At 44.3% G+C, this 25671-nt stretch overlaps 1 protein-coding gene across 4 annotated transcripts; it reads left to right on the forward strand.

Annotated features, from left to right (window-relative positions):
* The first annotated feature begins 15450 nt into the window (after positions 1-15450).
* On the forward strand, positions 15451-25604 carry NMI (N-myc and STAT interactor). Of its 4 annotated transcripts, none has more exons than XM_059852497.1 (11): positions 15451-15700; positions 15802-15918; positions 17486-17536; positions 18848-18925; positions 19199-19345; positions 20358-20453; positions 20946-21120; positions 21590-21696; positions 21807-22002; positions 22599-22705; positions 23808-25604. In XM_059852497.1, exons 3-11 carry the CDS (start codon positions 17492-17494, stop codon positions 24027-24029), a joined length of 1173 nt encoding a protein of 390 aa, XP_059708480.1. In that variant the 5' UTR covers positions 15451-15700; positions 15802-15918; positions 17486-17491; the 3' UTR covers positions 24030-25604. The 4 variants fall into 4 exon arrangements, with proteins under 4 accessions (XP_059708480.1, XP_059708479.1, XP_059708478.1 ...); XM_059852496.1 differs by having other exon boundaries at positions 15461-15700; positions 15802-15932; positions 20355-20453; XM_059852495.1 differs by having other exon boundaries at positions 15466-15700; positions 20355-20453.
* Positions 25605-25671: the final 67 nt, after the last annotated feature.

Below are 25671 nucleotides of genomic sequence, written 5' to 3' on the forward strand. Positions count from 1 at the left end.
GCACTTCTTACCCAACCTCTGTGGTGGCTGCAGTGACTCACGGCTGGCTCTGCTCCTTCCCAGCCTGGCCAAGAATCCGTCCCATCCCGTCCCGTCCCGTCCCGTCCCTCAGTGCTGCAGCACTCACGGACACTGCCCCGGCCAAGCTCTGCTCCTTCCTCAGCACTCGCTGCCTTCAAATCCCACACACTGCAACCAGGAGCCAGCCTATCTGCTGGGAGTGTTCCAGTCACACGTTTACAGCAGCCACCAGATCCCACACACTGCCCCTCATCCCCACTGAAACATTCCCTCCCTCAAGGGATCCCACACACTCCCTCTGATCCTCATTCCCTGCTTCAGGAGATCCCACACACTCCCCCTCATCCCTACTGAAACATTCCCTCCCTCAAGAGATCCCACACACTCCTCATCCCCAATTAAACATTCCCTTCTTCAAGGGATCCCACACACTCCCTCTGATCCTCATTCCCTGCTTCAGGAGATCCCACACACTCCCCCTCATCCTCATTTCAACATTCCCTCCTTCAGGGGATCCCACACTCTCCCTCTAATCCTTATTCCTTTCTTCAAGGGATTCCACACACTCCCTCTAATCCTCATTCCCTCCTTCAGGAGATCACACACACATCCCTCTGATCCCCATTTAAACATTCCCTCCTTCAGGAGATCCCACACATCCCTCTCATCCTCATTGAAACATTTCCTCCTTCAGGAGATCCCACACTCCCCCACATTCCCAATTAAACATTCCCTCCCTCAAGGGATCCCACTCACTCCTTCTCATCCTCATTTAATCCCAACCTTCCTGAAACACCCTTGGAACCCCAAGAATTAGAGCTCCTGGGTTCCGTGAAAATGCATTTTTGTGTTAATTTTAAATCTTGGGATGTTTCTCCCTGTCACCCCGTGTATAAAAATCAAACCTTTTGGTACAATTCTGCTCCTGGCAGCCTTTCCAAATCCAGCAATGCCCCCCTGCAGCTGCCATCAGGAATGGTTTTGGCTCTCCTTTTGTAGAGAATTTGGGTTTATTCTCCTGGAGGATTCATTTTCTCAGCGGGTCTATTTTCACAGTGACCTGATCAATGAAAAGAAGGCAGGAGAGAATATTTTCCACGGATTATTTGAGTTCAGTTTCCCTACACGGGATCTGTAATTGCAAACCCAGCTCCCTCATCAGAGCAAAGCTGCAAGTGTCAGAAGCAGCTGCTCTTTGTTGAGCAGTGGGAGCCCAAAGCTCCCCTCCAGAGCAGAGTGCAGGCTCTGATTCACAGGCTGGCAGCTGTCTGCCTGCCTTCCTCCTCCTGCAGCTGCGAGAGGGGAAAGGGGGGAGAGGAGGGGGTGGAAAATGCTCTGGGGCTCCACGCTCCTGAGCAGCCCTTGGAAAACCCTGTCCTTGGAAAACTCTGCCCTCCAGTTGTGATACCACAGCTCCTGAGTCAGGGGCTGTGCACAGAGCTGTGCTCATCCCTAGCAAACACCTGGGTGGGAAGGGAAGGGAAGGGAAGGGAAGGGAAGGGAAGGGAAGGGAAGGGAAGGGAAGGGAAGGGAAGGGAAGGGAAGGGAAGGGAAGGGAAGGGAAGGGAAGGGAAGGGAAGGGAAGGGAAGGGAAGGGAAGGGAAGGGAAGGGAAGGGTGGAGGTGTCTATGCCCACTCAGATGGTTTGTACCACTGAGCAAGGTTCCTGACCACTCCAGCCCTCAAGTGGTGAGTGCTGAGCAGCCAGGCCTGGTGCTTTATCGCTGCTTGTTTTCCGCTCTGCAGAATCCCAGGATTCCTGAGGCTGGAAAAGCCCTCCCAGCCCGTGGAGTGCCAGCTGTGCCCATGCCCATCTTGTCCCCACCCAGAGCCCTGAGTGCCACCTCCAGAATTCCTGGGACACCTCCAGGGATGGGCACTCCAGCCCTCCCTGGGCAGCCCCTGCCAAGGCCTGACCACCCATGCCAGGAAGAATTTTTCCCCCAAAATGCAAAAATGGGACTTTAAGAACTTTCAGGGCTCCTTTTCTGTTGTTGGTGTGAGGGGTTTGGGGCTGTGGGGGAACACAAGATGTTCCCTGCCAGAAGGGGCTGGGGCAGGGACACCTCTGCTGCTGGGGGCTGGATTGGTGGATATCTTCCGGGAAAGGCCCTGGGGATTCTCTTTTCCACCAAAACCCCTTGTTTAATGGCCTTATCAAATAATCTCTGCACACATTGAAAGGTATCATGATTAATGCAATTATTATCAAAATTATCACATACATACCCATACTAAAAAGAATCTTTTAGTTAAAAAACCTTAGCCACTAAAGGCTCAGGCTTGATCTTTAAAAACTAAAACAATCCCTGCAGCTGCAGGGGGGGCATTGCTGGATTTGGAAAGGCTGCCAGGAGCAGAATTGTACCAAAAGGTTTGATTTTTATACACAGGGTGACAGGGAGAAACATCCCAAGCTTTAGACTGATGGATTTAAAATTAACACCGAAATGCATTTTCACAGAACCCAGGAGCTCTAATTCTTGGGGTTCCAAGGGTGTTTCAGGAGGGTATGGATCAAATTTGATTTGATTTGATTTCCAACATTTTTAGTGTAAATATTGGTGTAAAGTTCTGGAGGAGCTCTACACCTCCAGGCCTGCCCTTCCCAGGGAGCTGCAAAGGAAATTTTCTACCTGCAAATCCCAGCAGAGCCTCTCACCACCAGGAGGACATTCCACAGCTGGACACAGCATCCAGCTGACATTCTTCAGCTCTCTTCCAAGTTTCCCACATTTAAATATATCCCAGACAAATCTTACAGAAACTGCAGTGGGATTTCTTAACTCTTTCCTTAACTTTTTCCTTTAACTCTTTCCTCATCAAGAAATAGTTGGAAAGTTTTTCTCTGGGTTTCACCAGCACTCAAAGTAAACCCTAAACCATCTTTGGGAATCACCTAAACCACCCTAAACCATCCTAAACCACCTAAACCACCTTTGAGAATAATCTTAACAACCCAAACCACTCTAAACCAGCTTTGGGAATAATCTAAACCACCCTAAACCATCTTTGGGAATCACCTTGATGATTCCCAAACTGGTGTGACACCCACAGTGATAAAAGAGAGGAAAAAGCCAGACAGGAGTTTGATGAATGAGCCACTGAGGATGAGGGAATTTTTTAAAAATAAGTGTATGTGGGTCATGAATCTCTTTGCAATAATTTAAATATCAAGCATCTAAACTTTTCTTTCTTCTTCTATTTATATACACAGGGAGAATATTTATAGACAAAGTTTAGCTTTTAGATTCTGTATTCTTGTCCTATTATTGGTGGTATAGAATATATTACAATTACATCGTTTATGGCTTTGAGAGTGATCCCAAGAACAATCCCAAAAATGATGGTTTAAATGGAAGGAATGCAGTGAAAAGCCTTTCATTGGGAATTACTATTATTTTTTTTAACTGTAATCTCATTCAGAAAACTTACTTGGAAGGAAGTGTAGGAAAAGGAGTGCAGGGAAAGAGGGACTGGGAGAATTAAGCTAAAAATAGCTGCTGTGAATTGAATTTACTAATTGAATTTATTTTGGGGGAAACCTGGGAATGGAGGAAGAGCTACTGAACGTAAAAAGAGGAAAAAGCCTGACAATAAAATCATCCCCATCCCATCCCATCCCATCCCATCCCATCCCATCCCATCCCATCCCATCCCATCCCATCCCATCCCATCCCATCCCATCCCATCCCATCCCATCCCATCCCATCCCAGTTAAATCTAGGCTGAAAAGCTGAAGATAATTTCAAACCAGAAGTTGGGATAAGTTTTAGAACAGCCAAACAAGAAGACCACCTGATTTATTCTGGATATTTGAGGAGGAACTTGGACTTGATGTTCTTTAAAAAGAGGCCATGTCCACCTCTCTTATCTTTATCCCATTTTAAACCAATTTGATTTTATTTTAAACTTTTTTCCACAAACTGTGGTTCAAGTACAAGGGTTGTCCCAGGACCTCTGTGGAGAACTTCAGAACCCTCAGATGCCAACCAAAGGTCAGAAATAATCATCACTATAGATAATGATGATGATGATTACTAATCATTATCATTTTAATAATGATTTGTCATTCATTCATAATTATATCATCATTATTAATAATTATCATGATTTATAATTATATATATCAATGGCAGAAATAATAATTAATTATTCCTGCTGGATAACTCAAACCTTCCCTCCCCACAACATCTGGTGTTAACTCAGTCTGTCCTGCTGCAACTTCAGCCTGTTTCTTCTTTTTTCCTTTAGCAATTTGACACATTTTTTAGTGCCTCTTCACAGCAGGAAAATTATGTTGCAACTTTAATTGTCTCTTGTTTTAGGTCTCCTTAAAAACCACCAGGCAGCTCTTTCCATCCTTGCTGCAGCTCATATTTTCCAGACTCTGGGGTCATTCTCATTCTTGTCCCTGCTCTTTCCCAGGTGTCCTGCCTCCTTCTGTCTGGGCATTTTAGAAGGAATTTTGAATAAGTTAGAGATGGCACTTTTGAGTTCTTAGATGATGCAATTTTTTTTTTTAATCTTTTATATAGCTAGGAAGAGTAAGTTCAGCTCACATTTTTATCACATGGCTCAGAAAGTCACAAGACCTCTAGTTACCTTTTAAAAATTTATTGACCAATAAAACACTTCTAACAAAGATATTTATGGTTTTGACTTAATGTTTAAATATTCATCTTATAGACTCATACTACAGTGTAAGTTTTCTTAATCCTGTTATGACACACAAACCTACAGTGCTGCATTCTAAACTTCTTGTTTACTTTTATAACTACTTTTTTCTATATCCTAAACCCTAAAACTCTTAACTTTCTCCTTTATAACTGAACATGTTTTTTGTTTTAAACCATAAATCCACATTCTCACTTCCAACACCTAAGTTTAGAAGCCCCTTTCTAAAGTTTCAGATCAAATTTTATATTTAATGCTAAACTTTAGCTTACAGACCCAAAGTTGTGAGATACTCCAACACTTCTGGAAGGGCCACGCCAAGAAGGGAACACGGAGCTCCAACCAAGGCTGGGCCCTGTCGATGGACATTTATGGATATCTTCTTGTTTAGACACGAGATTTCTAAATTTTTCACACATTTGTTGTACTTAAGGAAAGACAGGAGAATTTTTAATGATATTTCCCAACTTGTTCTGTCCCTTATAGGCTCCAGATGATGCAATTTCAGAAGAATTTGATAACGTGAGAGCTTCTTGGCCAATGATGTTGCTATTTACTGTCCCAGGGTTAAGTTAATCTTTCAGGGAGGATTTTCTCTTAGAACTAAATATTTTAAAACCTTCTCTCCTTTGTCTTGTAGTCAAATTCTCCTTGAAACCGGTTCCCATTTTTATCAGCAACATCAATGGGAGACAAGAATGGACCATTGTGCGTAGTGGTGCTTTGGTTTAGAAAAAGCAAACAAAAACCTTCATGTGAAAGCTGAACAAACCCCAAACATTTGGGATTATTAAGAGCAGATGTGAGCAGAGAAGAATGGATTCACTCATAAAAAACCTGAACTTTTGCCAAGTGCAAATATTTGAAGTCCTATAGTGACAGTTGCTCTCGAGAAAAGAGATGAACCCATCAACATTTAAAATGTATACACTGGATAGATATAAAATAGATATAAAATTAACAAATGTCTCGGGGATGTCCTTCTGACTTTCCATTTTAAAACTGCAGAAATCCAGTCAAAAAGGGCAAAATGCTGTAAACAGAGCCTGTGGTACTGAGGAATAGGTAATGGGGTAGGGGGGTGCCAAGACAAACAGGCCCCAAGGATTGCCAAGAAACTCTGAAAATTAAAAACAACTCGCAGCTCCAGCCAGGGCAAAGCCAACTGCAACAGCCTGGGGGGGGTTATGGAAATATGAGTGTTCAAGTGCAAAATAATGTATGCAAAGGGTCAGATGTACAGAATTTAGGCCTTTGGCAGCACAGGTAGGAGATGTGAGATTTGTCCCTTGGGTATTAAATAGGCACCAAATAATCAGAGGTTTTAAAATTATGTCCTTTCACAATATGTATTATATATTATTTCTTTCTTTATCATCTATCTAGAAATATATAATATTATACATATTTATTTGCTGCTGGAAAAATGTCTTTTAGGAATAAGTCAGGTTTTTAAAGCACCTCTTTCACTTAAAATGGCTTTGGCAAGAAGATGCCTTAAGCAGGAAAATGCATCCAAAATGAAAGCACCCAATGGGACTTGGCAGGCCTAATGTAATAGATATTTATATAACATATATTATGTTTTTATATATATAAAAATTAAAATATTACTGCCTGGCAGACGTGCATGAAACATCTGGGATTTACATTGCAGGAATTTTTAAAGCATTTTATATTGATTATTTTCACAGTGGTGAAAGGAAGGTAGGAGTTGAATGACTGGTGAGCATTCAAGCTCGTGGAGAGAATTTTTGGGAAAAAGACTCTCTGTTCAAGGAGTTTGGGAGAATAAATATTCCTTTAAGCTCCCAAGCTTTAAAAATAGGGAATTCTAAGAAGTCCTCCCACGTGTAAAATAGTAGAGATAATTATTTGTGCCTACAAAGGCATAAATAAGCTGCAAGGAATAATTACTTCTGAGAAAGGAATAATAACTTCATCTCCTAAGCTGTGCATAGGCAGCTTGGGAGTTTCCAGAAGCAAAATATTGCCATGAGTTTGGGAATGAGGAATTGAGAAAATGATATTTTTGGGAATGATAATTGAGAAAATTTAGACAGGTCTATGAATACTTTGGAAAAATTGGTCTTTTTAACCATCATCCAAATGTCTCCTGCTCTGTGTTCTTGATGTGCTGTTCCTGATATTCCTGGTAGATTGATTTAAAAAGGAATTTACTAGCCCCAGGATGGCATTGGATAGCCCAGCACTCCATCATTCCTCCCTAAACTGTGCACTTTGGAAAAGTGGGAGGACACTGAACTCCTTGGGTGTTTTTTCCAGAGCAATCCAGAATCACCAAGGTTGGAAAAGACCTTTAGGATCATCGAGTCCAACCATAGAAACACAGCTGAGGAAAACACAGAAAGATCTGGAGCGCAGGGAAAAGGGAGAATCCCTGAGTCTCCAGGAGCTGCCTGTTCAGATCAGGCTCTCCCTTCCACTCCTTCCTCGGGATTCCTTGAGCCTAACACCTTCCAACACCCTGGGATGCAGAATTCCAGCACTGCCAGCAGCTCCTTCCACAAAAAGCAGGCTAAGAGCTGCTGTCCTCTTCCACCATGGAACAAGGTGTCCAGCCACACTGGGAATCCCAGCTGGACAATGGTCACCTAGGTCTGGAAAAGGAGGATTATTAGGACAAATCCCTCCCTGGGCCATGTCCTGGGCTGGTCCTCCAGGAGATCATCACCAGTTCCTTCACTCCTCACCTTGTGTGGTATTCCAAAGTTTATGGCTGAATCCAAGGATTCTCCACAGGGATAATCCAGGTGTTATCTCATCAGCCTGGACACTGATGTGGTGGTGGTGGAATCTGTCCTTGGTCAGGCAGTCACCTCTGGCTTCATGGAAGCCAAGCACCAAACTCATCTGCTTTGCAGTTTGAGGCTAAATTCCTCCGAATCCCAGTGAGATGGATTTGGTGACAACACACTGGGATTGGTCTCAGCAGCATTGCCTAAAATGTCCCTTCATGTCTGCAGCTCTCATTTAAGAGGATGGTCACAGTTTAGGACAGGAAAAACCCCTCCCTGTGCCATGTGCTGGTCTCCCAGCATGGCCATCACCAGGTTCCTCCACTCCTCACTTCGTGTGGTATTCCAAAGTTTGTGGCTGAATCCAGGGATCCTCCACAGGGAAAATCCAGATATTATCTCATCAGCCTGGACACTGCTATGGTGGTGGTGGAATCTGTCCTTGTACAAGGGCAGAACCTCCAGCTCCACAAGAATCAAGTTCACATCCTGATGTGTTTGCAGTTTGAGGCTAAATTCCTCCTGAATCCCAGCAGGATGGATTTGGTGACAACACTCTGGGATTGGTCTCAGCAGCATTGCCTGGGATGTCCCTTCATGTCTGCACACTCATTTCCCACCCCCTGCCCGTGGATTTTCTCTCCTCCCTCCCACTGTCCGCTCCAGCTGCAGAGGAAATGAACCTTCTGTCTTTTCCTAATGACTCAAGATTTTATCAGCTTTTTTGGGGTACTCTTAATTTATTTATTTTAGTGTGATGTGTGAGATCTCTGTCAGCATTGCCTAACTTCTGTGAAGGGTTGGGCTGTGGGTTTCCTTATACCCATGGGCATGGCTCCCACCCCGTGGGCTCAGGAGAAGCCAGCTGCTGTCTCTGGCATGGCCTCACATGGAATTCCACGATTGCAGCATCCAGTGGTGCCAACTCATGCTCCTGCCATTGCCTCCTAATCCTGGAAACTCCTGCTTGCACAACTTGGCTGGAAATGGGTTTATGAAGTATGGATTATTCCAGCTTCTTCTGAAATAATGCTTGGAGTTTCTCTAGGTGGTCCCACTCAGCATCTTCCCTAGGGAACACCCTGCTGGAGGTCTGGGCTTCCAAAGGAGGCAATCCCAGCTTTTCAGCCTGATGAGTTACTGAGTCAATCATTTGTCGTGGGTAACTCACACTTTCCTCTTCTCATCATCCTGTGCTTCAGATATTTCTTTATTTCCTGTGCCTGTGAGCCACTGTCTCCTTCCCAGATTATCCTGGCGTGTGTGGGTTTTTTACGGAGCTGGAATTCCCCTTTCTTTACTTCTTTTCTAAAGCCTATTTTCTCTCCTATCTTTCTGAGTATGAAATAAAATGGAATATCCTATCCCATGGTAACATCACTCCATTAAAGTAATTTTTACATGAGTGTGGCCTCAACCTCCTCTTTACACATTGAATAGAATTCCCCTTTGCTTTGTTGACACACTTGGCAGGTTGTGACTGATCACATTTTATTTTTATAACATTAATTTGTCTTTATTTTTCATGCTCTGCCTGTGCTTCTCTTAATCTGCCAGCTTGAGAGCCAGTAGAACACTTCACTCCTAAATAACAATTCCAAAGGCAAACCAATCCCCTTCAGTGAGATTAATTCTTTTGTACAAATACATCCACGAACTCGAGTTCTTTTAAATCAACACCACATCCAAAGTGTCAAAAATGGATCACAATAACCCAGCTAATTGCTCTTAAACATGCCCAGTCATTCTGAGGCTTCATTTGTGAATGGAAAACACAAATTTCGTGTTATTTACAGTAGAATTGATTAATATTCCTCTGTTATTTATCGGGCCCAGGAGTAAATATTATTAAACACCACTCCAGGCACTGTGGAAAAAACTATCAATGGGATAATAAATGGAAAATTATATTTCTTGCCACTTGAAGATGAGAAGGTAAAACAAGAATTCTTGCAGCTCTCACAAAATAAGTGAAAATATTTCTTTTCTCAGTGTGAGGAGTTGTTAAACAGCACCAAAGTGCCCCAGTGGGGTATGAATTACTGCATTTAAAGATGGATATTCACACGTTTACAATTGTAGGCAAACTTTGCACTGTCACAAACCCAGTGTGGCTGGCTCATGTGACAAACTGGGGTTTGCATCCGGGCCAAAAGCAGGATGGAAATTCAGCCTGAACTCAGGATCTTGGAATGAGAGGAACTTTAAGGTTCCTTCCAACCCCAACCCAAGCCTTTCTATGATCCTGTGACCTCAAAATATTCAAATTCAGCCTTAGAAAAATTGACCATCAAAGCTTTCCTTGATATCACTGCCACAATGGACTACCCTAATGAAAATCAGATTAATTTTTGTTTCCTTCTGTTGTATTCCAGTTTTCCTGGTTTTTTTCATGTTTGTGCTTCCATGCTGGTGGAACATGTGTGGAGTTTGATATCCAGTGGTTCACAGACCAGATCCAGGTTTTTTCCAGGGATCTCAGCCCAACCTGAGCAGATTTCCAAAGCTCCCCAGCTGGCAGTGTCACCCCAGAAACTCCATTCTCTCTTGTCCCTGAATAGTAGCAGCTGCATCCCATTAAATAAATCAATATCCCGAATTTAGAGCAGGGTGATGAGAACACAATGAATCATCTTTCCCCAAACACTGGTGATACAGATTTACCAAAATTTACTGCCTGTGGAATATCCAAGGCTTTGCTGCAGGATTCCTCCTGCCAGCACACTCATCCTGGGAAAGGTAATTCCTGAGGAATTCAATAAATTTTCTTTCTTTCCATAATTGCTTTTTACCCAACTTTTTAAAAAGCTTTCTCCTCCCTAAAACTTAATCAGTTTTGTGTGGTGAAATGATGGTAACACAAATTCATTCAGTGAATTTTAAGGCTGTGAATAACATCAGAGGAGATACTTAATGTAGAATTAACGTGAAACTTGTCAGATCTAAACCAGAAAATTAAGGATTAGGAGCCATCTCTTTTAGAGCTGGACATGGAAAAGTATCTTCAGCCAGAATCAGTGCCATAAAAAACAGAGTTTAAAGAAATCCTGTAAAAATGAACCTGTTTTAAGGAGTTGGTAACACTTGGAAATGAGCTGGGCTGAGAGGTGTTGGTGCTTTATCCTCAGAAGACGCTTTATGTTCAAGAGTGAAGGGGAGAAAGTGAAATATGAGTGCATCCAAAACAGTTCAGCTCTGGGTTATTTTGGGAAAAAATGGAAAAAATTAAAAGGGAAAGGGAAGAAGGGAAAGGGAAAAGAGGAAAGGGACAGGAGAAAAGGGAAAAGGAAAAGAGGAAAGGGAAAAGAGAAAAGGGAAAAGGAAAAGAGGAAAGGGAAAGGAGAAAAGGGAAAAGGAAAAGAGGAAAGGGACAGGAGAAAAGGGAAAAGGAAAAGAGGAAAGGGACAGGAGAAAAGGGAAAAGGAAAAGAGGAAAGGGACAGGAGAAAAGGGAAAAGAGGAAAGGGACAGGAGAAAAGGGAAAAGAGGAAAGGGACAGGAGAAAAGGGAAAAGAGGAAAGGGACAGGAGAAAAGGGAAAAGGAAAAGAGGAAAGGGACAGGAGAAAAGGGAAAAGGAAAAGAGGAAGCTGCAAGGAGGAGCTGCATCCCCTGAACTCGGGAGCTTCTGGCTGCCAGTGCTCCCAGTCAGGGTTGGTAAAGTGGGAGATGGGTCTGGAATGTCAGGATACAGGCTGAGATCCCAGGGTTTGTCAGGACTGGGGAGTGGGATGAACTAAACCAGGGGTGTTCATGAGCCAGCCCCAGCACACCCTGCTCTCATTAGCAGCTTCTCAGGAATGACCTTTCCTCACCACTCACAGAGTTTTTCCAGGAACGTGTCAAGGACAAAGCTCTGGAACACTGGGATTACTCTCCTTCCTAGAAATATCTCCACAAGCAATTCCCGTGTTTGAACTTGCACATATTCACTTCTTAATTCATCTCAGCTGCACCATGGCTTTCCATTTAGGACTTTCTCCTTGCTTGACACTCAGTGAATGTTTCCTTCAAGAAGAATGGATTGCATAAAATAATTTTGGGGAATCAAAAAAAAAAAAGGGGGGGCAGGAATGTCACAATTGCTTTCAAAAAATAATTTCTAGAGACTGAGGCACTTATTTAAATATTACCAAAAAGATTATCTTGGTAGTTTTCATTCAGAGTTACAATCTTTCAGAAATCCTGCTGACTACAAAGTCTGGCAACAAACAGAAAAAGTGTGTTTTTTTTTTAATAGGATCCTGGAATTCCAGAGTGGTTTGTGTTGGAAGGGACATTGAAGAGCATGGGCAGGGACACTTCCATTATCCCAGGCTGCTCCAAGCCCTGTCCAGCCTGGCCTTGGACACTCCCAGGGATCCAGGAGCAGCCACAGCTTCTCAGGGAATTCCATTCCAGCCCCTCCCCACCCTCCCAGCCAGGAATTCCTTCCCAATATCCCATCCCTCCCTGCCCTCTGGCAGTGGGAAGCCATTCCCTGTGTCCCACAGAATGATACCTTGCCAGGCACAGCTCCACACCTCCACTCCTACTTTCCCTGCCCTCTCATTTCCATCTTCTCAGCACAAAACAGGCTGCACTTGGAATTAGTTCTGCCTCAATAAACCACTAATCCTCCCTGCAACACCAGCACTGCCATTTGCAGTGAGTTTAATTCATTATTTCATTAACATGCAGTCATTTTCCAAAGAACAGGAACATGCATCTCAGAGGATTCCTTCTGCATTGTTTGCTTTCAGCAGCTGAGCTGGGATTCATTCCTAGCCCAGGGCATTGCCTCATAGCCTGCTTCCCTGGAAGCACACAGCCCAGGGAAGCTGCAACACCCCCAACTCCTGCTGGAATCCTTCCTGGGAACCACAGAGATTGGTAGAGAGTGTTCATTTCATCCTGCTTGTGTTGGGAAGGCAATTGCAATTTATGAGGCAAGTATTGACAGCTAAACTCAGGGTGTTGGAGCTTCCTTGTCAGGTCTATTTTTCTCCTTTGCCTTGCTAGAAATAAAAAGGGTTGAAAAAAGGTTTGGGTTTGTGCTGCCTACAATGTTGGCCCCTTAAAACAATCTGGAACCTGTGCTGGTCCCCTGTCCCTCCTCAGAGGAGACTGAAGCCCTGTCACCCTGAACTAAGTTGTCCTGCACCCTCACAGAGCTGACCCTGCTGCATGTCACCAGGATGGGCTGGAGTGGAGAGAGGAGCCAGCTAAACCCAGCTTGATTCTGGGTTAACTTTGAGGCTGGTTCATTTCCCAGCCTGGGCTGGCTGCATGAATACTCAGGAAAAACAGGGAGTTGAAGGATTGGAAACTTCTTGAGGGATCCACGTATTTTTGGAGTCTCACTGACATCAAGGTCTGATAACTCCAGATTTTGGTGCCTCAGCAGTGAGATCCAGAACTCATATCCTGATGGATATTCATGCTGCTTTTTGAAGGCTTCGTTATCACCTACAGAACACAATAAATGGAAGATCCCAATCCGCTCCTCAACACTGGCACGGCACCAAGGACAGAAAGATTTCTTTGCTTGCCTGAGATCTGTAGGGTTTTTTTCAGCAATTTAGTTGGGATTCCTGAGGATGGGAGGTGGTACAGCAGTCACCACGATTGTGTACTGCCTGTGTGACAACGTGCAGCTCCTTAAAGAAGAACCTGGACATTTATGTCCTTTTTCCCAGGTACTAATAAAATACAAAAGCACCACAAAAGGCCCATTTTCCAGACTCTGAAAATCCTGGAGATGAGCAGGGAAGACACCACTAATCCCCAGGCATCTAATTTCCATTTACTTTCCTCTTTGAATCTGTTGTAATTTTAAAAGAGCCCAAATTTTCTCCCTCTGAAGGTAATGCCATGAGATTCTTAACTGAGCTATGGTCAAACAGTTTTGGTACCAACCAAAGGTACCTTATGGCTGTGAAACTTCCTCCAGTTTAATCAGAGTATGTCTTGCTGTAGATGAGTCCTGATCATGATTTTCATTTCAAGTTTCCTGGGCTTGTCCAGAGTTTTTCAGGCTCCTGAAAAGCAAGTTTGGAATCAATGCAGGCAGCTCAGAGAATTGTAAAGCTTCTTATACTCCATGCTGTATTTTACTCCTAGATTTTCCCCTTTAGCAAAACTCCTCAGAGTTATGAAATCCACACTTTTCCCTTTACTCTGCTTCACACGGGGTTAACACCATAAATCCACAACACCCAGAAAGGCACTAAGATACCAACCTCCAAGTCAACCCCATGTCAGTTAAGGAACTTGGCCCAGGTCAGCATCTCCAATAAATTCCCTCTACCAAACAAGCACAAACACATTGTTCAGCTCAAATCCCAAAGCTGGCCGTGTAACCAGGCTGACGTTGCTCATTCCCTGGAGTTCGGGGAAATAAAGCTCCTTCAGATCCCAACATGAGCACGGTCACTGGAGAGCAGCCCACCACTGTGACATTTGAATCTGAAAATCTGCGGGGCTTAGGTCATAACAGAACCACCTCCTCCTCCCTGGCTACTCCAGCAAACCTCTCCCTTTTACTCATTGGTTACCAACTTTGTGTTTATAAAGCAATAGTAAACATTGTTAGCCATTGTCAAGGCAGAAAATAATAACAAAAACAATAATAATAAACCCTCAAACGCAGGGTCAGAGTTTCATCCACTTATCTGGAAAAACAGATAAGGACTTTTGAAGCTGCCATAACAATCACGCTGTGGGTAAAACTCCCAGTGAATTCAGTGGCATGGGATGATCACTTTACAAGCAGGTGGCAATCCAAGATTTCCTTTCCAGAGACAGTGAAAACAAAAATTCTGAAGCCCTTACTCTGGCTGCTCCAGCCCAGACCTCCTTGAGTGTGGCTCCTCACAGAGCCCAACCAGTTCCACCACAGAGCTCCGTTGTTATCCAGCTCCGTCTGCTTTTTCTCCGAAAGCAGAGTCCACATCTGCAAAGTGACAAAGTCAGCGTTTATGCTTGCCCCAACTATTTGGCATATTTTGAATTTTTGAGGATTAATTTCGTGAACAGTCGGCGCTGTTTGACTGCAATGCCGACAAAATCCTTTGGCCAATGAGTACAAGTCTGTTTGCAATTCTGAGGGGAGCGCTAAAAGACCCATCAGCTTAGTTTGAAAGGAAACCTGAAAGTAATATACTTCATTTTTCTTCTTAGTCTAGGATATGGACTCTTTCCTTTAGTTATCTATGTGGAATCATGGAATGTTTGGATTGAAAGGGACTTAAAGATCCCATTCCATTCCTGCCATGGGCAGGGACGCCTTCCACTGGCCCTCCAAGCCCCATCCAGCCTGGCCTTGGGCACTGCCAGGGATCCAGGGGCAGCCCCAGCTGCTCTGGCAATCCCAGCCCAGCCAGGAATTCCCAGTTCCCAATCTCCCACCCATCCCTGCCCTCTGGCAGTGGGAGCCATTCCCTGGGTCCTGTCCCCCCATTCCCTGTCCCCAGTCCCTCTCCAGCCTTTTACCCTCCCTTGGATGGGAACCCAGCGCTTTCTCTTCCTCAACACGACTGAACACCACTTCCTCAACACCACTGAAATCCAAGTGGGTTTATTTTCCCCAAAAACCTCTTTAGAGGTCACATTTCGGTGACAAGCCAACACTCGGTTATCCATTCTTCTTCTGTACGTTAATTTCTTGGAATGCGGCATCTCCATCCGCAAGGGCACTTTCTGTCCGGGATGCTTTTTGCCACAGGAAGGAAACCACATTCCTTATAATACACCACGTAATTCCAGAGCATTACAAGTAAATAAATACACAGACAAACTCAGCAGAGTCCGCTAAGTTTGTGTTATTTGATTTCGCAGCCGGGACGGGCGAGCAGCGGCTCCGCCGTGAGGCGATGGCCGCCCTCACCCCGCCCTGAGGGCGCTGGCGCTGCCCCAGCGCCCTTTCCCCGCCTCTTCCCGGGATTTCCCCGTTTTCTCCACATTTGTGCCCGTTAGCCTCATCAGGGCTCGGCTGAGGGGCGGCCGGGACAGCGCCTCCGCCCTCAGCCCACCCGGACACGGCCGGACACACCCGGTATCCCGGCGGCTCCGCCCGCGGCTCCCCGTAGTGTGAGGGGGCCGGCCGGGCCGCTGCCCCTCCCTCCCCCGGGCCGGGAAGGGGAAGCGAAAGCGAAAGGCGGCCCCGGGACGGCTCCGGAGGTGTCTGAGGAGCCGCCGGCAGCCCCGGCTGCGCCCCCAGCCCGTGCCCCCAGCCCGTGCCGGCCGCGTCCGCCGGGAGCCGAGCGGTGAGGGAGGCCTGGGGTCCCTTGGAGGAGTCGCGGATAAACCACAGAACAACTATTGTTCATTTCTGCTTTCGCTTTCCTTTTTTTTTTTTTTCCCACAGAAAACCGTCCAGAAGTCTCTGAATTCTGGCTGCTCAGTCCAAACCAGGAAGGGATTCCGGGACCCAAAACCTCAGTTTCAAGCCTCTGAGTGGCGGCGGTGTGGGCTCAGAATCGAGGTGAGCATTCCCAGGTGAGAGGGTCAGACCTGCCCGCGTGGCTCGGGAATTTGGGCTGCTCCTGCTGGGATTTCAAGGTCAGACCTGTGGAGTATCCAACTGGGAAAAAGGCCAGTCACTTGTTTTTAAAATTTTAGAAGTTTAATAGTAATAAAATGGTTATAAAAATAGCAATATAATTAGAGTAACGATAATTTGGACAATTTGGATTAGGACAATACGCGACAATAAAAACAAAGAGTTACAGACAGTCCAGGTACCTCTTTCTTAGGGCAGCATAAGCCCGAAAAAGGACCCACGTTAACAGAGGATTAACCCTTAAAAACAATAGCCTGTTGCATATTCATACATCTCATACATGATGTATAAACTCCATTCAAACACAGGATTCTGTCTGGTCATCGTCAGCTTCTTCCTCATAACCCTAATGGCATTGTCCTGCCCAAGCGAGGCAGGAAGAAGTTCATTTCTCCTGATAATGGAGCAATAAATTCTTTCTCTGAAAGATTTAGGTGTCCTGTGGCTGCTATCTCAGTGTGAGTCCTTTAGAAAAAAAGTACCTTACATAGCATAGTTTCTATTTTAACATTTTGTTATAACCTAAAACTGTATTTAACACACCACTTAAGAGAATTAATACAGCATCACTTTCTAACACAACACATATAATATTCATTTTAATATTTGTGAAGAGCCAATCATAAAACACACATTTTTCACACAGCCTAAACCTTAGAGGATCAAACCTTGCCCTGGCAGCCACAGATTGGCTTGGGAGCCTCTGCTCCTTGGCATCTCCTGGTCAGTGGCCTGGGAGCTTGCCCAAGTTCCTTTTTGTCTGTGTCCACAAAATGCTGTGGCAATGGAGTCCAAATTTTAAATTATCTGCTGTGTGTGGAAGTGTTTCCCTTTGTGTTAAGCAGGTTTTGTAGAATCATGGAATGGTTTGGGGTGGAAGGGACATTTAAACTCATCCAGTGCCACCCCTGCCATGGGCAGGGACACCTTCCACTGTCCCAGGCTGCTCCAGCCTGGCCTTGGACACTTCCAGGGATGCAGGGGCAGCCACAGCTGCTCTGGGAAATCTTTTCCAACTCCTCCCCACCCTCCCAGCTGGAATTTCTTCCCAAAATCCCACCCAAATCTCCTCTTTCCCAGTGGGAGCCATTCCCTGTGTCCCCTTGTCCCCAGTCCCTCTCCAGCTCTCCTGGAGCCCTTCAGGCCCTCTCTGAGGTCCCCTCTTCTCCAGGCTCTCAAGCACAGACACACAGGCTGTTCCCAGGTGTGTAACAGCACAGAAGTAGCCTGAAGGTAAATACAGAACTACCAGAGCAGCAAAGTTGGAGTTGTGCACTGCAGAATTCCTCACATCTGTCTCTGGCTTTTATTTCCTTGTATGGAAGGAGGCTTCAGATATCCAATATCTGTCACTTTTACACGTGGAATTATACATTTATGTTTAAAAACTCTTTCAGCTCAGCACGGCTTCTAGTATTCCTGATATTCTATTGCATAAAAAATCCCCAAACAATAGACACAGTGTTGTAATTTTTTCCTGTTCCCTCAGGTTTCCATGGATTTCACCAGCCCCCCATTATCTCTACAAGACAATGGGTTTGTGAGTATTTCCTGGTGTGCTGCCTGGGAGTGAAATCTCTATTTGACTTTTGTATCTCTGACTGAAGGTTTGTGCTTCCACTGCTTCTGCTTGTCTCACCTTCTTCCACCCTTTAATACTTGGGACATTCCCCATTTCCACCTCCTGTTTCCATAGGGAGAATCCCATTCCCGAGATTCTGCACCACAGATCCTCCCAGAACTTTCTGTCCTGCCTCTCTTGCTCATCTGTCTTTGTGGAGGATTTTAAGGGAATTTCCCTTTTCCTGGGATTCAGCTCCAGCAGTGCACAAGTGGTTTGGATGGGACTTTCCCTGGCCTTTCTTGTGTTTTTTTGGTTTTTTTGGGTTTTTTTTCCTTCTTTCAGGAAATGTGAAACCTTTTTTTTAGTAAAAAATCCTTTTTCTTATTATCTCCCAGCTGTTGGCACGTGCATCCTTTTTGTTCCCTGCACTCAATCCCTGGAGTGAAGGAATATTTTTCTCATTGTAACTAAGACACAGATGGATATTTCCCTCTTGCTTAATTTGAAACTGGAAGAAATACTTTCTATTTTATTATTTTTAGGAAATACCCAGCATTACCAAGAGAACTGACAAGATCATCTAATTCAGATTTTTTCCATGGATTATCTAATTTAGGCCTTTTGCTATGCCTAAATTTCATGGTTCCCATTCAAGCTTTTATGTAATCTTGAGTAAAAAGGAAAGAATATTTCAGCAGATCTTTTTGGATTTTTTTTTCTGCAGAATACTGCAGCCATAGAAACAAAACAGAGATTTTCTCTCTCTTTGGGCTTTGTAGTTTCCCTGGCCCTGTGAACTTGTGCCCTGAATTTCAATTCTGAAATGGTTCTTTTATCACCTTCCTTGATATTGCCTTTTATTACCCAATCTCCCTGAGCTTGGAAGATCAAAATCCCATTTTCACTTTTATTTTTTTTTATTGACACCCCCTCCTGGAGGTACTGCTGAGAAAGCACAGAGCTAAATGTTTGTGGGTTTGAGGGGCTTAGTTCTGTGTGGAAGAACATGGAGACAACTTGATTTGTTATTTTAAATATTAACCTGTGCATTTTAGCAGTTAGATAATTAGCAAATAATAATGGCTGGCCAGTAATTCACAATTTCATACATTTTTAAAATCCTGTCCAGTTGTTAAAATAATTCAATAATTTGACCTAAGTGGATGATGTTTTAAATTTTTTTGGTTAAACTTTTTAATTTTTTAAAGGTTGTTTTAGAATTGTTTGGGGTGTCTCAGCTGTTGCCCAACAGAGGAGAAAACCAAAGTGTTCCTCTTCTCTCTGCAGTGTATGGTATCCCCAGATCCATGTGGGACATCCCTGGAAGAGATGGAAAAACTCAAGGAAGAGCTGAAGATATGGAAGGCAAGTTCTGTAAAGCACATGGAATCATGGAAATTTGCTAAAAGACAAAGATTGGTGCATCCTTCTAAACTCAGATCAAATCCCCCACTTTTATAACATCCCTAATTTGTTGTGTTCTTCCATGCTTTGTGCTTGTGTTGATCCCACTCTTGTAAGTTGAATATTTATCCAGAGGGTTAAAAATTAATAAGTACAAAGGGCTTACTCAAGGTTTTGTTTGTTGCTCTAGAAATAAACCTTTAAAACATTTAAAATCTTCTTTTTGCTCTCCAGACAAGAGTTGAAGATGCTGAAAAGGTAAAAGCTGACCTTATTTACTCCAAATCAAGAGCTGATGCAGAGTGTGACAGAGCAGAGAAGAAGCTGACAGAGCTGAAGGAGCAGGAGAAGCAGCGTCAGGACAGAATCACCAGCTCTGAGGTGTGGAGGGGGCTGCTGGGGTTTGCAGGGTTGGGAAGGAGCTGGGGGGTGGGAACATGGGAGGAACATTCCCAGTTTCACTGGCTTTACCAGTGTGCAGCTATACTGGTTGAATGGTCCACACGTTTTTTTGCTGCATTTCAGTTTTTCACTGGCAGGCAAAGAGACAGTGCAATGAACTGAATCTGTTTTGGGATGAAACCTGCCAAAACCAACCTTCCTCTTCCAAGGTTCTCCCCTGCGATGAGTTTCAGGTCTGGGTGAAGAGGATGAAGCCCAGTGGGGTGATTCCACTGCTTTGCCAACTCTCTGTTCTGTGACAGGTCACAGCACCCCAAGGATCAGCATTTCTTAAGTGCCAGCGGGCAAGAGCCAGGGCCTGACTGAAGAGGGTTTTTCCTCCTAGAACTGCTTGGTTCCAGAACCCCTTGGTTGATTCCCTCAATATTCCACGTGCAGGAACAGCAGAAGGTTCCACAGGCTGCCAGTGAGGTGCTTCCAGTGAGCTTTGGGGAATCACTGATGAGAAATTACAGCTTCGAGCCATTACGATATAATTAGTAGCTTAAACACACTCAGGCTGGGGAGAGATTTTCTGAGAGCTGATTTTGGTTCTTTAATCACAAAAGTTTGGATTTGTACCCAGGAAAGGTCACTATCACCATCTGGCTTTGGCCTTCAGCTGATGGGAGTGCTCCAAGTGTCTGCAGTGGTTGCTGACTTCCCAGGAGCCACCTCGTGCTTGTGGCTGGCTGGAGCTGACAACATCTGCTCTGTTTCCTTCTCATCCTCTCACATTCCCTGTCCAGGAAATCCTGGATTTGCTCACAGAGCTTTGTGTCCAAGCAGGATTCCTTGTTCTGGAGGAATTATGGAGCAGACAGGAGGAAGGAGAAGGACATGAAGAGGGAAGAGCAGCAGCGTGGCAGAATCTGCCCAGATGTTGCTGAAATATATTTCTGTTTTTATTCAAGTGTTTAATTTTGCATTTCATCTTTTTGGCCTGTAGCAGGAACTGTTGCTGCTAAAGCAAGAAAACACTGAGCTGAAAAAGGAGATTGAAAAGCTCAAAGAAGACCTGAAAGAACACAGTTCCCAGGATAATCCGGTAAAGGAGGTGGAATATTTGGACCTTGATCTTTTGGGAGGGCAGATTTTTATTTTCAGAGAATGGTTTTGGTTGGAAGGGACCTTAAATCCCCTCTCATGCCAACCCAGGGACACCTTCTCCTGTCCCAGGGTGCTCCAAGCCCTGTCCCAGCTGGCCTGGGACACTTCCAGGGACCCAGGGGCAGCCCCAGCTGCTCTGGGAAACCTGAGCCTCCCCACTGGATCTGTCCCTCTTAAAGGCTGCTGGGGCCACTTCTTCAGCTTTTGAACCTCTCCTAATTTCAATGTGAAATAAACCTGAAAGTTTCTTACTTTTCCTGGCAAGCCAGTTGGAAGCAGGGAGAGGATATGGAAATAAATCCAAGGGGTACTGAAAGTGTGAGAGGAATTAAAACAAGCAGGCATTGATTAAATGGAAGGCAGTGGAATCAAAAAATATTCATAGCATTGGTAATATTCGAGTTTTCTTTTTCTTGTGTCAATTCTAAAGTTGGAGATGAAAAAGAAGGTGGCAGAAATGAAGTTGAAGTTCACTCACCTGGAAGAGGTGAAGGATGGTGGGGCAGATGTGGATATGGACACCCACTGTGTCTTTGTGGTGGCCACAAAAACCCCCTTCAGACTCAACCAGAACCAGGCACTGCTGACTTTTGAAGATGAAGAAGGTAGGATGTGTGTTTTAATTATAAAATTAATGTCTCTGATGTATTTCACCTGGTAGTGGTGTGGTTTTTCCCCCAGGGGTGTTTTGAATGGAACGGGAAAAAATCTTTTGTTAATATTTTATACAATAAGAGCATCTTTTGACAGCTTAAAAGTTTTACTAGTCCCACTCAAAATCTATTTTCATATGTATAATTAATAATATATTTGCTGTGTTTATTGTATATTATTTAAATAATATTGATTTTATTAATAATGTTGATATAGTATCTTGTTATTATATTGTTTGGCCTCATAAAATCACAGAAATTTTTTGGAAATACACATGGATGCTTGGGATCTGGTTGCCTAATAATTATTATTAATTTCTCCTTTACTGATGCAAAGGGAGATTTTTTTTAAGAGACTGGGGAATAATTTGGGGTTTAAATGATTAAACAAAGCTTTCCATATCTGATTTCCTTCCCTCAGTTGCTCAGAGGCTGACAAAGATGAGCAAGCACTGTGTGAACCTGGACAACACAACAGCAAATGTCACAGTGAAGCCTTTTGAACTCGACATGGGATTCCAGTTTGAGGTAAACAGCTGAAATATGCAACTCCCACAATCTGAGCTCTTTAAAAGCTTTAGGTTGGTTTTTTTTCAGTGTTTTCAGTCACAAAGTGCACAAAAATTTGATATTTTTAGCTCTACGTCACTGTCTCTGGAAAGAAGATCAACGTTTCAGACATACCTGAACTTCCCATTCCTGATGATTGGATGAGAGACAAACTTGAGCTGCATTTCTACAAAACTGAGCAGGCAGAAGGAGGAGGAGAAATAGAAAATGTGACCTACAACAAGGGGTCTGGGACAGGTGTCATCACATTCCTCAACCCTGGAGGTAGAGTCTGGAATATTTTCTTCTCCAAATTCAGGCCCAGTTGTCCATCCTGGGTTCCACTCTGGGGTCACCACTGAGTGTTGCAAACTCTTCCCACAGGGAGTTCATGGTTCCCCTAGAGATGTGGGGAAATAAAGCAGTTTTTCATCACATCCTTTTGGAGCAAACACAACCTGCTCACAGTTGATCAGCTTTCTTTCAGAACTTTTCCAAAAAACCCTGGGTTTTTTTCCCTCTGCATTGCCCATACTGCCAGCAGCAAATCAGGAAGATGTGTTTGATTTTAGCTCCTGCTGCAGGACAGTGCAGTTGACAGGCATTCCTATTGCCCAGCTGGATGGAATTCCATGATCAGTGGAGCCACGTCCACTTGGAGCAGCTGCTTTAGGTTTATTTCAGAGCTTTGTGGGCATTTCATGATTTTGCTTTTTGTTTTGGAAGTGCCAAATAAACTTTTTGCAGAATGCACATGAAGAACCTACAGGTGTGCCATCCTACATTATCTGGATGAGCCTGGTCATTGAAATGTTTATAAAATACTGGTTAAATTACATTAAATGAGTAATTGGCTTTTTTTTTTTCTTATTCTCTTACAGCAAGCTACAACTTTGTGAGATGTACTAAATACCCTTTCTGTGGAGGGGAAAGGTGGTTCATCATTTCTGTCTCCCCACATTTTGATTTCCACTTGAGGAAGTTTCAGGTAAAAGAATTTACTCCAGGCTGATAGAACAGATAAGTGGGAAATAGGAGGGTGGGCAGAATTTTCACTCCTTTTGTGTGAACTTCACAGCCAGTGTGGGTGTGAATAGGCTGTTGAGTTCACAGTGAAGCTGCAATTTATTTTGAAAGGGTGTGCTTGTCTTTCCTTGATGGAATTATCTCAGCACTCCCCACATGCCTGTGCTGGGCTGTTTGGGAAGGAGGTGAAGCACAAAGCTCTGCCAGGATCCCAGAGTCCCAGCAAATGCAACATTTGCTCATCCAATCCTTGGTTTCACTCCTCCATTCAGCCCAAATCCTGACTCTGGCACACAGAGCTGCCTCATCACACTCCCCCTAGGTGTAGATGGTGATCAGGTCAGAATTGTGTCTGTAATTAGGCCTTTGTAATTAAGGCATGGGCTGCAGGACACACAGCTGGTGTGGGGCATGTCCTGGCAGGGATTTGATGGGCTGGTGCTGTCTGGAGCCATCAGAGCTCCCCAAATCCAGAGTGTGGCTGCATTAAGGAGTGCAGGACACACCAGGTAAGGTGTGGGCTCGGAATCGTGGAACCACAGAATCTCCTGAGCTGGAAGGGACCCACAGGATCATGGATCCAGCTCCTGGCCCTGCACAGACACCCCAAACCCCCGCCCTGGGCACCCCTGGCAGTGTTATCCAAACCCTCCTGGAGCTCTTGGGAATGTGCCATTCCCTGGGGAGCCTGGGCAGTGCCAGCACCCTCTGGAGGAAGAGCCTTGCCCTAAAATCCATCCTAAATCTGCCCTGACCCAGCTCCAGCTGCTGTTCCTCTGCTCTCAGAGGGCAGAGATGGGAGCTATCCCTCAGGAGCTCCAGACTGGGATGAGTCTCCCCTCACTCTCCTCCTACAAACCAAGTGCCCTCAGCTGCTCCTCCATGACCCTTCCTGGTAGTGTGAATCCAGAATTCTGCTCTTTCCAGAGAAATTTCCACTATCTAAAGTTTTCACCTCATCAGAGATCCCAGCCACACCTGAGAGAGGAATTCAATTCCCATCTCTCCCAGTTCCTTTGAGTGCTCAGCTGCTGTGTAATCCACGTTTGTTCTTTCCTCCCCAGCCTCACTGCCGGGTTTCCAAGAAAACCATTCTGCTGAAAGGAATCCCAGAGGTGGAAGAGGATGAAGAAAGTGTGCAGGACATGATCGAAATTCACTTCCAAAAGCCAAGCAATGGTGGTGGGGAAATAGAGCAAATCAAATACATCTCCAGAGGAGCAGCCTATGTTTGCTTCGAGGAGGATACTGAGAATGCCAGCTCAGAAATCACAGGGGACTCATGATGTTCTGAGGTTTTGTTCCTCAGGGATTTCTGTAGATATTGTGCTTTAATGCTCTGAAATTGATACTGTAGCAAAGGAATCCCTGCCTTCCTGCCTTGTCTCATGGCACTGGCTTTGCATGGGGAGTCAGCAAAACTCCCTGCCTGTGTTACAGATTAAAGGCACAGGCCAAGCCTTCAGCAGCCCCTGAAACAGCTCAGATTTTCTGCAACTTTGCATATTTTATACCTTGCACATTTTAAGGTACTCCAGAGTGGGATGAGTGGATTATTTCTTACATTACAAAAACCATATTAATCCCAATCCAATCCTCCTCCCAGTCCTGCTTTGTTAAGTGCCAGAGCTTCAGAAGGTGGCTCTAACACAGCTCCAGTCCTGCTGAGGTTGCTGAGTGCCACCAGAACTCCAACACCTGAAAGCATCCTGTAATTTCAGAAAAGCCACCTTACCAAATCAGTGATAGAATTAAAATAGAAAATGGGGCTGCAAAACCAAGAAATTGCACTTCAGAAATGCCCTGGCATTTGCTGCCTTTAGCTGTTCGTAGCCTGCTTTAGTGTTTGATTTTAATATTTGTTTCTGCAATTGAATTTTCCTAGTTTTTGTCCATGATTTTGGTTATTTTAAACTATTTCAGCCAAGGATTGAGCTGATGCTGTACCTGGTTTTGTAACAGTGCTGCTGAACAGCCCTGAGGGATCTGGTGCTCCCAGGCTGGGGCTGGGAGGGTTTGGAGAGAGTAATTTTCCAAGGAGGAATGTTTTCATGTTTTTCCTTTTCTGCTCTCATCCTTGGAAAACAAATCCTCCTCTGACTTTGCACTTTGCCATCCTTGGGGCTGAAATGGGTTGGCCCTAACAATCTTAACTCCAAACTAAGATGAGCCTGACATTGGAAATAATTTATTTTGGGGGTATTTGACATCTTGATGTGCAGGGAAAGGAGAGGGAATACCTCAGGGATTATTATTCCAGACAAACTGTTAATTGGCAATGGATAAAAGTTGAATATGGAAAATGAAAAAGCTGCAAACACCAGAGTTTATTTTGAATTTGCTGTTGAGTGAGAAACATGTGACTGTAGCACCTCTCACTGTTTAGGACCTGCAAAGGCAGGGATTGATTACCTGACCACTGTAAAATAATAATAATTTAAACAAAGTAGTAATGAAGAATTTAAGGAAATTGTGCACTTTTGCACTCTCAAAAACTTGGTAAGACCAGACACCTTAAAAAGAGAGGGGGGAAAAACCTGAGAAAGTTGAAATTAATGACATATTTATCAGTGAGATAGGTAAAAAATTGACAAGTAAACCATTCAAAAGGAAAAAGCTTAAAATTCTCATAAGGTGTGACTCATGAGGAGTAGTGAGAAGCTGCAGGTTTCAAAGCCCAGAAAACAAATCAGATTTTACACTTTAAAGACAATGTCTAAATGTCTTGCCTTTGTCCCAGATGAATTATGGCTTGTGATGATTACCCTGTTAAATTTTAAAGCAGCAGTGGTGCTTTAAAGTCTGGAGACTGGTTTTAATGATGAAAAATAAGAAAAAAGCGTCAGTGATGTGTCTGTAAATGTCAATATCCTTTTTTCCTCCCCGCTGGGGTGACTTTCTTCGGGCTGGGAGGTTTTTTATTCCAAA

This window comes from Haemorhous mexicanus, chromosome 8, assembly GCF_027477595.1.
Source record: "Haemorhous mexicanus isolate bHaeMex1 chromosome 8, bHaeMex1.pri, whole genome shotgun sequence".
NCBI lineage: Eukaryota > Metazoa > Chordata > Aves > Passeriformes > Fringillidae > Haemorhous > Haemorhous mexicanus.